This window comes from Mesitornis unicolor, unplaced genomic scaffold (genome assembly GCF_000695765.1).
Source record: "Mesitornis unicolor isolate BGI_N332 unplaced genomic scaffold, ASM69576v1 scaffold9815, whole genome shotgun sequence".
Classification (NCBI taxonomy): Eukaryota; Metazoa; Chordata; class Aves; order Mesitornithiformes; family Mesitornithidae; genus Mesitornis; species Mesitornis unicolor.
This window is the reverse complement of record NW_010187891.1, coordinates 63,057-76,520: the sequence shown is the minus strand read 5'-3', so window position 1 is coordinate 76,520 and position 13,464 is coordinate 63,057. Positions and strand designations below refer to the sequence as shown.

General features: G+C 45.7%; 1 protein-coding gene across 2 annotated transcripts in view; it reads left to right on the top strand.

Moving 5' to 3' along the window:
• RPSA (ribosomal protein SA) overlaps positions 1-4,644 on the top strand; it is a 4,882-nt gene extending 238 nt beyond the window's left edge. Inside the window, exons 2-7 of one of the 2 annotated variants that reach the window (XM_010185618.1) lie at positions 91-258; positions 783-901; positions 2,183-2,428; positions 3,252-3,380; positions 3,587-3,755; positions 4,496-4,644. In XM_010185618.1, coding sequence (XP_010183920.1) covers positions 126-258; positions 783-901; positions 2,183-2,428; positions 3,252-3,380; positions 3,587-3,755; positions 4,496-4,590 — 891 coding nt within the window. In that variant the 5' untranslated portion in view covers positions 91-125 and the 3' untranslated portion in view covers positions 4,591-4,644. Of the gene's footprint in view, positions 1-90; positions 259-782; positions 902-2,182; positions 2,429-3,251; positions 3,381-3,586; positions 3,760-4,495 lie in introns of both variants that reach the window. The other variant, XM_010185620.1, reaches the window with a different exon arrangement.
• The last annotated feature ends 8,820 nt before the right edge of the window (positions 4,645-13,464 follow it).

The window sequence follows — 13,464 nt, the reverse complement described above, 5'->3', positions numbered from 1 at the left end:
GGGCAAGATGGCGGCTGGGGTTCCTGGACCTCGTGGGGCGGAGGGAGGTGGGAGTCACCGCTGAGCTGAGCCGGCTGCTTGTCCCTGCAGGTTCCCTGTCGTAGCTTCCAAAGGGAAACCCCACAATGTCCGGAGGTCTCGATGTCCTGCAGATGAAGGAGGAGGATGTCCTCAAATTCCTCGCTGCTGGGACCCACCTGGGAGGCACCAACCTGGACTTCCAGATGGAGCAGTACATCTACAAAAGGAAAAGCGATGGTAAACCTGGCGTGGGCTGGGGGCGGCGGCCCTGGGTGGGCAGCTGGGATTTCGCGGGCACAGCTGAGGAAGGCGGGAAAGTGCTGATGCTTAAGTACTCCAGCAGTGTCTCCATGGCCTGAAAGGTGCAGGCGTCTTTACTGATTGGATCATGTTACTCAGAAAAGTAGGATGACATAGGGGTTTAGAACTTGGTAAATCAGTCGCAGCTGGGTTTGGGCAATTCTGTTGGTTTTTGACTGACAAAGTGGTTTTTACTGTTTCGATGGTGATTTCTGCTGTTTGCACTGTTCTTTGGTCTGAACTGCAGCCTGTTAAAAGCTTGCAGCTCATACCTAGCCTTGATACATGTGCTGGAAGTGTGCCGCATTAAAACCACAGGGCAGGATTTTCCTTGGAGTTGCTTTCTGCTAACTAGAGTTGTAGAGTAACTGCAGCCACCTGACATGTTAAATAGCAGAAGAGTGTTATCTTGTTCTGGCATTCTGTTTGCTAGTTTCTCTAAATCCTTTTGTTACTGATAGGTATTTACATCATCAATCTGAAGAGGACCTGGGAAAAGCTTCTCCTGGCAGCCCGTGCCATTGTTGCCATTGAGAACCCAGCTGATGTGAGCGTCATCTCTTCCAGAAATACTGGACAGGTATGGACATTATTTGCTGAATGTGAGGCCTGCAGTCTTGAAAGCAGGACTCTCTTGCCAAGTATCATTGCCTCCCAGTGGCAGCTTGATAATAAAAGAAGTAACATGAATTTTGGCTCTAGGAACACGTTTTTTTGGAAGCACATTTCTTGTGTTGTGCTTGCAGTTTAGAAGAGATCAGTTGATCCGCTCTCCATTCCTATAGTTTTAGAGCATTTGATAACTGTTTTTTCTTTCATATCCTATTGTGGGTACTTCCTGTTGGATTTTTGGCATTATAGCGGTCAGTCCCCTGGTGGTGTCCCCGCTGTCATAATTCTCTTAGTCATTGTCACTGCTTTTTGGGGACAATAAGCACCTCTTACAAAAGTTTAAAAAGAAATAATTTGCTCTGTTGTTGTGCAAGGTATAGTAACTAGTATATTTTTAATTCCATGTCTAGATTTGTAGCAAAATTTCTGTCATAGAAGGGGACACAACCTTTAAATTCATTAGCCACTGAAGTTTATCTGTAAGCTTAGTTCCTCCTGACTAATGCAGGTGGTGCCACAAACATACAGGCAGATTAAGAATGACATGGGGTGGATTTTCAAAGGGAGAGCCTGGGTTCCTATGGATTTGACCTGCACACTGTTAAAGCTTGGTGCTGAGGTCAGTTTCTGGCCGATGAGCTCCCAAGTGTCGGAAGTGTGCTACAGCAAACTGGCTGGCAGGGTTTTCGCTAACGCCAGGAGAGGAGCTCCCTCAATGAATGGAGTTTGATAGTAGGCCCTGCCACATGCCCAACTGGCTGATGTCTGAGAAGTTGAAAGCTGTTGCAAGTGAGTAAGAGCTGCCAAATATACACAGCTATGATTTGTGTATTTACTACTCAGCTTTTCCTGTAGTCACTGGAGTTATGCTACTGGCTAATGAAATGATGTAGAAATAATGGAAGCAGATTTGCTTTGCTTTTCATAAGCTGTTTTATCCCTGCTTCCATGATTTGAGTATGAGACTTTGTAGTAGAGCTTTCAGGGGAAAAGAAGGGTTTTTTTGTTTCCTGACTTCTTGCTTTGCTGGTGGATATGATCTTTTAAACTCTTGGTGTTGGTGTAGCTGTTTTTAAAAGCATTTTTATTTTGTCTCATTCTGAATGCAGAGCTGTAGATGAGCCCTGATTTCACAGCAACTGAAACAATAGTTCAGTTAAATTTCGTGTGTGTTCACTGACGGCATACCTGGGTGGTTCAGCTGAAATGCAGTTTTCCTGCTTCACCTTTGCTGTGGTCCGTTTTGCAGCGTGCTGTTCTGAAGTTTGCTGCTGCCACTGGGGCTACTCCTATTGCCGGACGTTTCACTCCTGGTACCTTTACGAATCAGATCCAAGCGGCTTTCCGTGAGCCACGACTCCTGGTTGTTACGGACCCCCGGGCTGATCATCAGCCACTGACAGAGGCATCTTACGTCAACATCCCCACCATTGCGCTGTGCAACACCGACTCCCCTCTGCGCTATGTGGATATTGCTATTCCCTGCAATAACAAGGTAATGGCTTTGTTGTAGCATTCAAAGCTGCTTCCTCCATAGCCTGCAAGATGAGCTGGTGACGGCTCATTAAGACCTCTTGCAAACTAGCGGGTGGGAGGGGAAGGAGGAGATGAGCTGCACACAGTTGGAGCTTGGAGCTGAGGCCAGTTTCTGGCCAAGGAACTCTCAAGTGTAGGACGTGTGCTATAGTAACCTGGCAGGACTTTTCGCTGACGCCATGAGGGTCTTTGTGGCCCAATGAGTGGAGTTTGATAGTCACTCTTGCCACAGCTTATGAGTATGAATGAAAGATAAAGTGAACTGATGAAGAAACCTCGCTGAAATGTTACCTTGCCAGGAACCATCTGAAAGGTAAAGTGTAGGGAGATGGGAAACCTTCTTTGATCTCTTACCTGGATGTTTGTCATTCACCAAAACTAGTGCAAGGCAAATCTTGAGCATTGCTCATTTGGTCAAGTTTTCTGTTTCTTCATTCTCACATGTGTGATAAGCATAACCCCTGTCTTTTGGACAAGATTTATGTTGGGGTAGTGAGCGTTATGAAACTCCATAGCAGGAGAATTGCTTCAGGCTCTGCTGTATACAGCAAATTCAGATGCTGATGATTACGTTGTGCTGTTGATTTCTGCAGATACCTGAAAATGTCACTGGGAAAAGTTGCCCTTTCCTGAGTCCAAGTCCATAAGTCTGGGCATTAGCAAGTGATGCCTTTCCTTTGTCAAGCAAGACCCTTGGATTAAGTGCAAATGAATCTTCTGCTTTTTTTAAAGAATAAAGATTTAGCTTTACAGGAAACCTTACATACTTTCTTCTCTTCCAGGGAGCCCATTCAGTGGGTCTGATGTGGTGGATGCTGGCTCGGGAAGTCCTGCGCATGCGTGGCACCATCTCCCGTGAGCACCCGTGGGAAGTCATGCCTGACTTGTACTTCTACAGGGATCCCGAGGAGGTAGGAGAAGGTGGAAGGAAGCATGACTGTGAGATGTCCTGTGTGTCTGTTAAGGATGAGTTTAGCCAATATTATAATTGTGCCTTACAATTAAGGTGGTGGTTAATTGATCTTGTCTGTGGTTGGTTGGTGCGTATGGGTTGGTATGTGATACTAAGGATGGTGAGGGGTTTCTGGGACACTTACGGTATGCTCCTCTGTTGCAGATTGAGAAGGAGGAGCAGGCTGCTGCTGAGAAGGCAGTTACGAAGGAGGAGTTCCAGACCGAATGGACGGCCCCAGCTCCTGAATTCACTGCTCCTCCTCAGCCCGAGGTTGCAGATTGGTCTGAGGGAGTGCAGGTCCCCTCTGTGCCCATCCAGCAGTTCCCCACAGGTCAGTTTGGTGGATGTCTGTGGGAAGGTGGGGGGGTGTGTCTGTGGGTGGGTAGGAAGAGCTGGGGTGCATGAAGCACCCTGTATTATATATGTGTATTTTGTGTATGTGTGTCCTGGTTTACTGGGACAGAATATTAAAGTCAGTTTTCTGTTGAGGAAAACTGCAATTCTGTACGGACTACTGCATTATTTAATGGGAACAAAGTTCATAAAACATTTTTAGTTTGTGCCTGATCCTGGTATGTGGATTGCCATATTAAAGTCAGTCTTGAGATAAACATGTGCAGAGGCTGGGGGAAGTGAAAGCCAGGCCAGACAATCCAGGCTGACCAATTAATAATTACTGCATACCTTCAATGTCACATTCACTGTAAATTGGAGACTTTGCTGGGGACAGCCCTTCTCTTCCTGCCTCCTGCTCCTCCTGTTTTTGGTGACTGACCTCTTGAGAGGGCCTTGCTTACTATCCTAACCCCAAAGCCTACTCTCCCACAATACTGGCCGAGTATAACTCTGTGTACTCTGTATTAATATTGTTATTTATTAAATATATCTCTGTTTCAACCCACGTATGTGTTTTTTTCTGGCCCCCCTCCTTGAGTGAAGAGAAGGCATCAGGTGATAGAGCAACTGTATAAACCATGCCAATATGCATATATACATCTATATACATATGCATGCATATTTTTATGTATATGTACATATGTATATATTTAAAGATTGTTTTTGTAATTGCAGAGGACTGGAGCGCCCAGCCTGCCACTGAGGACTGGTCAGCGGCTCCCACAGCCCAGGCAACGGAGTGGGTTGGCACCGCCACGGAGTGGTCTTAACTTCAGTCCTGCTGTACTGAGAGAGGAATAAAGACTGGTTTAATACACCTGTGCTTGGTGCTGCTTTTTTTAACCTTGCAGGCAGGTAAAATAATGTGGGTGGCTTGGGGCATGCTCCTTGGCCAGGGGTGAGACCACTGCAGCTTCACCTGAGGGCTCCCATCTCCCATTTCCTGCCTTCCCTGTCTCCATGTGCCCTGGTGATGCAGTGGCTCCTTGTTGACCAACTGCAAGATGACCACAGGACTCCAAGATGACTCTGTAAGAGTTATAAATCAAAGACCTTTATTTTATCAGAAGCTGCGCTTTTATAGTCCAAAATCCCTTAGTCATCCTACATAAGCATTTCTATTGGTTACATATACGTGTCCATACTGTCTAAGCTAATACATGATTGGTTACTATCTTGTGTGTTACTGCCCACATCGTCTTCCACTTCGTTTAGTTCCAGGTTCTTCTCTTGCCACATCGCCGTACTTCCTCATTCTTTATCCCCGATGTCATTTTAAGGTGGTCATTGTAAATTATACAATTCTATATAATCATGTCCATTTTCATTCATAAAACCTCCAGCAGCCAACTGTAGGGTGAAGGCAGATGTCACTGTGTGATGTGCTGACAGGGCATATGTGTGCCAAAGGAGGCACTTCGTTGCCCTTTCCAAGTGTTGCCAGTGGCGGCACAGTGTGGGGAGGGGACCCCTGGAGTGGGAGCTGCTCCCATGGTGAAACACCAGCCCTAGCACCTGGGTTACTGATGTCTTTCTCAAAAATACTCCAATAATCCTAAAAAGAAAAGTTAATTCCTCTGCTTCAACTATTTGGAAGATTATATAATTTCTGTGATAAATAGCGTTAATGGGGGACAAGCCCTTCACCAAGAGAAATTGGGGGTGGGGGGTTGCCAGAGAAGTGTTCAGATTGGATCCCTTTTTCCATGTTGCTGGGGTCTCACTATGCTTTTTCTAAATTCAGCCATGGCAATCGGCCTGTAAAGAATGCATTAAATTGCTTGCCCTTAGCACACGTGCTTATTGGCTTTTACTGTAAGATCCATGTTAACAGTAAAAAAACCTAAGGGAAGCTATATACTGCACTATATCTGTCCAGAGGAGGCTGATCTTTTTTCCTGTTTTCTTTATGTATTAGATGCAAGGCAACTAAAGCTATCGTTAATTATTAAACAGCTTTTAGCTGAGAGGCACGTGAGCACCTTACTATTTGGCACTGAAAGGACCATTCTGTTTGTGTGCTGTTTTTCAGGTGTGTGTTTCTGGCACCCTGACACTGCGTGCCAGGATAGGGTAAGAGCCTGTTTGCTTTGGGACTCTGAATGGTGTAGCTGGACCAGGGACAGCCTGTACAGTAGCTGCTGATTTGCTCCCCAGCTCTGAGATTGCCCAAAATAACTTGTTTCCCTGCTATTTCTTTTCACCCTCCTGAATTAAAAGCTTCCAAACTCAGAGTACAGGCTTACCCCTCTGTACTTTGAATCACTGCTATTGCTGTTTCACCATTGCCTCTTCAGCTGTTTTGTAACCTCTTTCAGGTGAATATGTCCCAAACACTGAGAATATGGCAGTCGTCAGACAAGTGTAACCATGTTGTTCTGGATTGATCTGAACAAGATCCCTAACCCAAGATGGCTTAGACTGAGGTCTGCATGTAGTGAAAGGAGGACATTGAGGCATTGAATCATGTCCAGAGAAGGGCAACGAAGCTGGTGAGGGGTCTGGAGCACAAGTCTGGTGAGGAATGGCTGAGGGAACTGAAAGTGTTATCAGGTACTGGAATGCCAGTTCGTAGTCCACCTCACTACCCGTTCGTCCAGTCCACACTTCCTCAGTTTAGCTGTGAGGATGCAGCTAACAGCATTAGAGACATGGTTTAGTAGTGGACAGGTTACGGTTGGACTTGATTATCTTAAAGGTATTTTCTAACCAAATAATTCTATGATTCTATGAAAATTCTTTCCTGTGAGTGTCTGACAGTGTTCCCTTTATCCACAACCTCTTTGCATTTGGGTTTGGGTTGGTTGAACTGGGCTAGATATGCTCTTTAGGATAGGATAGCCTTTTTCTTCCACATTTGGTCTCAACTGGAGCTAGCTGGTGTTGCTGAGAATCGCAGAATCCCTCTGGAGAAATAAGCTGAAGAATGCTCTTTGCCAATATGCTACTATCCGACCCATGAATCTCATGCATGAGATACATACTTCCCAATTCCCTCCCTAATTTGTGTGCCCTCATTCACAGATGTTCTTTTTCCTCTCCAATCATTTCTTTGCCCAAATAATCAAATTATATGTTTAGTATCAGAGTATTAGGGGACTGGAGCATCTCCCATATGAGGAAAGGCTGAGAGAGCTGAGTCTGTTTATCTTGGAGAAGAGGAGACTGAGGAGGGAATCTCGTGAATGCTTATAAGTATCTAAAGGATGGGTGTTCAGAGGATGGGACCAGACTTTTCTTGGTTCTGCCCAAGGGGCAATGATCACAAACTGGTACATGGGAGGTTCAACTTAAACGTGAGGAAAAACTTCTTTACTGTGAGGGTGACAGAGTACTGGACCAGGCTGCCCAGAGAGGTTGTGGAGTCTCCTTCCCTGGAGACATTGAAAACCTGTCTGGATGTGTTTATGTGTGATCTTCTCCAGGTGATCCTGCTCTGGCAGGGGACTGGGGCTGGATGATCTCCAGAGGTCTCTTCCAACCCTACCATTCTGTGATTCTGTTGTTGTAGGATTACATCAAGGCTTTTCTCTTACACGAAGTAAAGGGCTTCATGTACAGTTGAACCAGTTCAGCTCTGTTTGCTTAAATTCAGGCCACAGATATGTTCCACTCTTTCTATCTGTAGCCTGTGCAAAAGTGAAAATGGTTGTAGGGTGATTGATGCAATCTTTTAGGAGTACGGTGTACTCAATGGAAACCTGTTTACTAAAATCAGTGTACAGCTTGTATCTAAGTGTGTAATGGATAGCGAGTTGTGTGTGGTTGATGAACTCACCTCACTGCTACTCTTAGGAGGTTTCCTTTTCACCCAGGAGTGCCAACATGCAGCTGGAGTAGATCTTGTAATGTTAAATCATTTTTCTTTCTTTCTCAGATTAATAGCATCCTGGTACAAGGAGACTTTACATGGAGTAAAGCACGTGGTAAATCCACAGCTGTAACAAATACAGCACTCTCCAAAGCTGAGTGTCCTGCACCTTCTTGGGACAGATGAACCCAGTTGTCTTGAATACATGCATCCTAGCAGAGGAAGAACAGCATTTCGGAATTGCATTGTATTACTGTGGGATCAAAGAGAGTTGTTTGATCATCTCCTCACTGCTCTACAGCTTCCAAAGAGACATTGGCTAGCACTTCAGGCAAATTTTTTTTCCTCTAGCCAACGACTGGGACTGCCAGCTCCCAGCCCTTGCAGCCTATGAGTTTGAGAAGACCTCATCTGCGTTGAGTCTGTATGACAGGAAGATGAAGAACAACATATTACAGCTCCATGTAGCAATGGGAATGAAGAACATCCTTGATTGTTAGCCCTGTGAAGAGGCAGGCTGTGATAAACACATTGGGCATGGTCTTGTGGTGTCCAATCTCATCCAAAACTGTGATTTCCTGAATTTCTTGCTTCCTAGCACACTGATTTCTGAAGCTGTTTTTATTTGCTCTTTTAATACTTGTATTTTTAAGAATATTCACTGCCATTTTTCTACTGCCCAAATTTGAAAGTGTGTAGTTTTTATTTCTACCTATTCCTGTATACATTCAGCAGACACTGATGAATAAAACTACATAATGAAGAACTGTTTTTTGCTTTATTTACCTCTGTAGTTTAAAGAACATATTTTCTACACTTCTGCATAAAACCCTCCAGTTTATAAAGTTCATAAAGCCTGAGTATGACTAGTGAGTCTCTTCCAATGTGAAAGAGTCCTAAATATTACTGTGTGTGTTTCACTGGCTACAAGATTACTGTTTTTACTAGTACTGCTAAAGCATGAATAAAACATTCTCTAAAGGACATTGGATGTGTCCTTTGAAATGATGGCTCTCTAGCCCTGCTTTGAAGGCCAGAGAAACCTGCTCTGGTCCAAAATCTTTGCTCATTCTTGTACCATGGCTGGAAACCCCAGGGTGCAGCCGTAAAACCTAGAAAGCTGCTTTGAAGGTCACATCTCTGAATTATCACCCATAGTGCTGAATTTACTAGCATTGACAAAGAAGCAGGTTCTGGTTCGAGAGGCTGTTTGCTACCTCAGCTCTGGAGATGCTGAGAGCAAAGGAGATGGTCCGGATGTTTGCTTTTTGGGGCTGAATTAGGTCAGGGTGACCATACCAGCCTCTCGCCACTCTCAGGTGCCGGCATGTTGCCGAAAGTGGCTTTCTGGGAGCAGGCAAACAGCTGAGCATTGCTCCTTCCTGGCAGGTTTCAGGTGGATGACGGTGATGGGTTGCACAGTCGCAAAACTCGAGGGTGCTGATAATTTCCAAAACGCCGGTAGATGGGGCTGTTATTTCTGGTTTGTCTGCGTTTCGGCTGCTGCCGGCAGCCTGGCTGGAGGGCTGGACAGGGCGGGCACTGGGCGAGGGAAGGGTGCTCAAAAGTTGCTTTGTAAGCATGCCTGGGACTTTCAGGGTGACTCCCTGTGGTGAAAGAGGTTGCCTGTCCCTGCTAAATATCTCGGCTGCTATTCAGTGCTGTAGGAGACACTTAATACCATTTAGGAGACCAGTGGAGGAGTGCCTTCAGCGCCAGATTCCATCTCTTGCAGTCAGAGCAGAGCAGGTCCAGCCGGCGCTCGTCCTGCCTCTCGCAGCTTTTTGACTTTCCTGTGGCAGGATGGTGCTCTCTCACAGGGATCATACTGCACTTTTTGTAAAAAAAACCCCAAACTCTACTGTTTTTTTATATGCACGTGAGTATTAAACTTATCTCCATGCTCAGCTGCAAACTTTGATCTTGCTTTTAACTTTCCCTAAGGGAGCAAGTGTGGGAGGGATGCTGCTGGCTTCCAGTGCAGAGGAACACAGTGCTACTCATTGAAAATGCCTTGGAAACTTTCTAGCTCATCTGTCCTGCTTGGCTTATTGCTTCCAGCATTTGAAGAGTGGCTTGTCTTCTCCCTCATACTCCCAAGGCTCACAGGTATCCAATTCACTGCACCTGTTGGCTTTGCTTAAATAGGGAAAAAAAATCAAGCAGCACACGTAGAGAGGGAATCAGAGTGTGTACCATTTTCATTCACTTGTTATTGTGCTGTTAGAGGCTCTAATTTGAAAGGCAAGATTATTTTTTTATATATATATATGTGTGTGTATGTGTGTGTGTGTATGTATGTATGTATGTATGTATGTATGTATAAAGCCACCACTACTTTCCTCTCCACAGCATCTTTTCCTGAGGTTCCTTTAAGCCACATGCCTGCTTCCAGCTGGGTGAGGTTTTATGACCCCCAGGTGGGAGCATCTCCTCCCCTTGGCTCACAAGGACTAATGTGGGGTGGGAGTGAACATGCTGTTGGTTTTTCTTCTTGGCTTTGTGAGACAAACCTTGTCTGAATGCTACAAGCAGCCAGTGGTTCTTCATCTGCTTCATGGAGAGCTGAGAAGTCTAGCAACTATGTTTTTTTTTTATTTCAAGAGTTCAACCCTTTGAAAAGTTTTGAGGTTAATTTTAAGTCTTAATTTTGTTTGCCTAAGCATGGCTTGGATTTCTCCTTGACCTCTAAGTTTATCCTGCACCTTGTTTTAAATTTTATTTTCTTTCTATGAAAGCTACATGTTTGTGGTTTTGTTTCAAAATGAGAACTGGGATTTCTCAAACCGTATCTTGAATACAGAAGCAGGAACTTCATTAAAATGTCAAATCTGAGACTTCTAATATAAAACACTGCAAGTTATCAACACTGCATTGGTGCTCAGGTGGGACAAGCACTCTGTGGATCCATCTTTTTGCTGTGACAGGTTGGTCTGTGCTGGCTCAGGTCCCTCAGGATCTGGGAGACAGAGGTTGCTCTGTTCAGATTAGTGTCAAGCCTTTACATTTATTTAATTTTTATTTTAAATACCATGAGTCTGTTCTTCTACCATTACAAGAATAGTGGATTGATCTTCCCTTCTAGTGTCTGTTTGGTAGGCATGTGTGTCCTGGGATTTGAGGGCTGCTGTGAGACTCTGCCATCTTCTGGGACGTGGCTTTGTGATTAGTGACTCTTGGGGCTTTTCTGATAATGTGATAATTGCAACACAAAATATGGAGGAGGACAATGAGTGCCTGCTCTGGGGCGATGTAAGGTAGTGGGGAACAGCATAGGGACCAGGTGCAGAGCAGCCATCTCTTTCCTTGCTGAGGCTGGGGTGAGCTTAGCAGTCGTGGTAGCTGCTTGGGCAATGTGTTGACAGTACCACAGGGACCCCTGAAGCTTGGTGCATCCTCCTGGGTCAGATGAGGTTCAATGGAGGCTCCTTATGATGCATCTTGATGCTGCAGAGCCCCTGCGTCCCGCCTCTCTGGCACTGGTGGGTTGCCTTTCTTGCTGGGGTATGTTTGGGTTACGTGGTTACTGTGGGGTGAGGAGAGCTGTCCCACAGTGTTGGTGTTTGTGGGCCTGTTTAGGAGCTCCCTGGCAATAACGGCTCTGAGCTTCAGGCTGGCATCTTGACTGATCAGAGAACAGGGCTGTCCTCAAAACACCCTGAGGCTCTCTTCTCACCCACGGCCAGGTGGAGCAATAGTCTTGCAGATAGTTTTAAACAGATGTGATTTTTCAGAGGCTCTGCCTTGCATCCCTTATTCTTCCCTCTGAACAAGAGGCTGGGACATGCCAGGAAGGGGGCACTGTGCCGTCTGTGGATGACTTATGGCTGCCAATGCATCAGTTCCGGTTCCCCTTCACCCAGGAAGGGTGACGATCTGAAATGCAATTAGTGAATGAACTGTGACTAAGAAGGGTTGAATCAGCACTGGGTTGAGATGCGCTCTTGTACAGGAGATGTGTGATTTGGTGGTGTGTGGGAGGAAACCGAGGTCTGTCTCAGGACAGGCTGCACTGGAGAAGGTGGTAGCTGTGGGGCAGGGTGAAAGAAGGAGGATTGGGTTGTGCCTGTGAGGTCTTGCTGTGTTTCTTGTTGGAGTGGCAATGAAGAGGCGCAAGCTTTACATGCTGTGCATGCCAAAGTCCAATCCAAAAAATCCTATTCCAGCTATGTAAGCTCTCCCTGTACTTTTAGATGGATATTTGCTTTTTCTCCTGGACTTTGAGTTGGAAGAATGATGTGAGCAATGTATGTCTGGTTCATCCCCGATGAAGTGACAGTTTTGGCTGGTTGGTAGATGACCAATTCAAATACACTAAATGGCTTTGGCTTTGGTGGCACTGTGGCAGTGTTGTATACTGAGGTGGTGACTTTTCCTGTTCCAGGATAACTAGAGTTAGCTCTTCAGAGCCAGCAAAAGGTCCTTAAAGCTACTTACCCTCCATGTTACAGGCATTGGGTGGAATGTAAGCGGCTGAAAGGACACATGCCTGACGTTTGGCTTTCCCTGGAGATGGATTACAGCAGATTTCCACTCCTTCTGTGCAAGGGGACCAGCTCTGGACTGTGCAAAGGTGGAGGCTTCCCCGCTGCTGCCCCCTCTCTGCGGGGACGATAGCAGATGTGTGGAAAGTGGAGTAGGAAACTGGACAGTTTTCCAGGCTGAGCTGCAGCCACTTGTAAGGGAAAGCTTGCCAGTGGTCTCTTAGTTATATTTGTGTATGAAGTGTCAAAATGCTTCTGCGGCCTCCTCCTCCAAAAAGTGCTGGGCTTGCTGGGGCCCTCTGCAAAGCCCCTACAGCCCTGGTCTTGGGGATATTTTTAAAAAAATTTTTTTTTTTCTTCTACCTGGCCCTGAGTCATCCTGGTTTCTGATTTAAATAAATCTGATAATAACTTTCATATTTTGAAGATCCTAAACATCTGCTTAGGCATTGAATTATTTACTGCTGCTGCCATGCAAAAAAACCCCAACCCAGTTCCATATGTGCAAAATCCTTCTTAATTAGAGGGACGTTTGTATCTGCAGCCTTTTGCAGAAGCAGCCTTGGTTCCCTTAAATGGCTTTGCTTTGAGGGAAGGTGAATGGAGAAATGGAGAGGACACAGTTGGTTGGGATGTTTCTGCAGCTGCTGTTCGCAGGTACAATGGAATTACTAACTCATTTTTAGTAATGTTCCACCTACTTCTAACCTTATCTGTACACTTGATCACTGTGAAGGTCTGCCCATCATTGAGCAGTCCAGGTAACAGTGCTGTGCTGCTATGATTGTTTTTATTTTACTTTCAACTGAACTGAAATTGATTTTTTTCCTTCCACCCACATTGCCTGGAGAGAGAGACGGCATTGGCAGCTTCTGCAAGCATCTCTCAGTTCCCACCAGAGAAGCTCCCCTCGCCTCCGTTCCTGCTTTAACATCCTCCAGCTGTTTCCTTGCAAAAATTTTTCATTGCTTGCACGCAGCAGCAGTGGGTGCCTTGCATAGCCCTGTGCTGGCCCAGAGGGGCATGAGGGGCTGCTGAATTTCTAACCAATCCACTTGCTGTGCCTGGGGCCAAACCCTCCCGATTTCCCAGCTCTGTGAGCTGGGTTAAATGATGCTGAATCATGCTCTGGTTGAGTTGGTATAGTCCATTTAAAACGCGATGCTGAGTTTGAATTCAGCAACGATGACTATGTTGTGTGAGAAGTGGGCCAGGACCTAGAAATCCTCGGTTTCCAAAGTTGCCTTTTTTCCCAGAGAAAACTGAGTCTGAGCAATTCTGAGTGATAAAGACTTGGCTGTGGATAAAACCGGGCTACCACCTGCCAAAGGACAAGCTGCTGCCTCGGG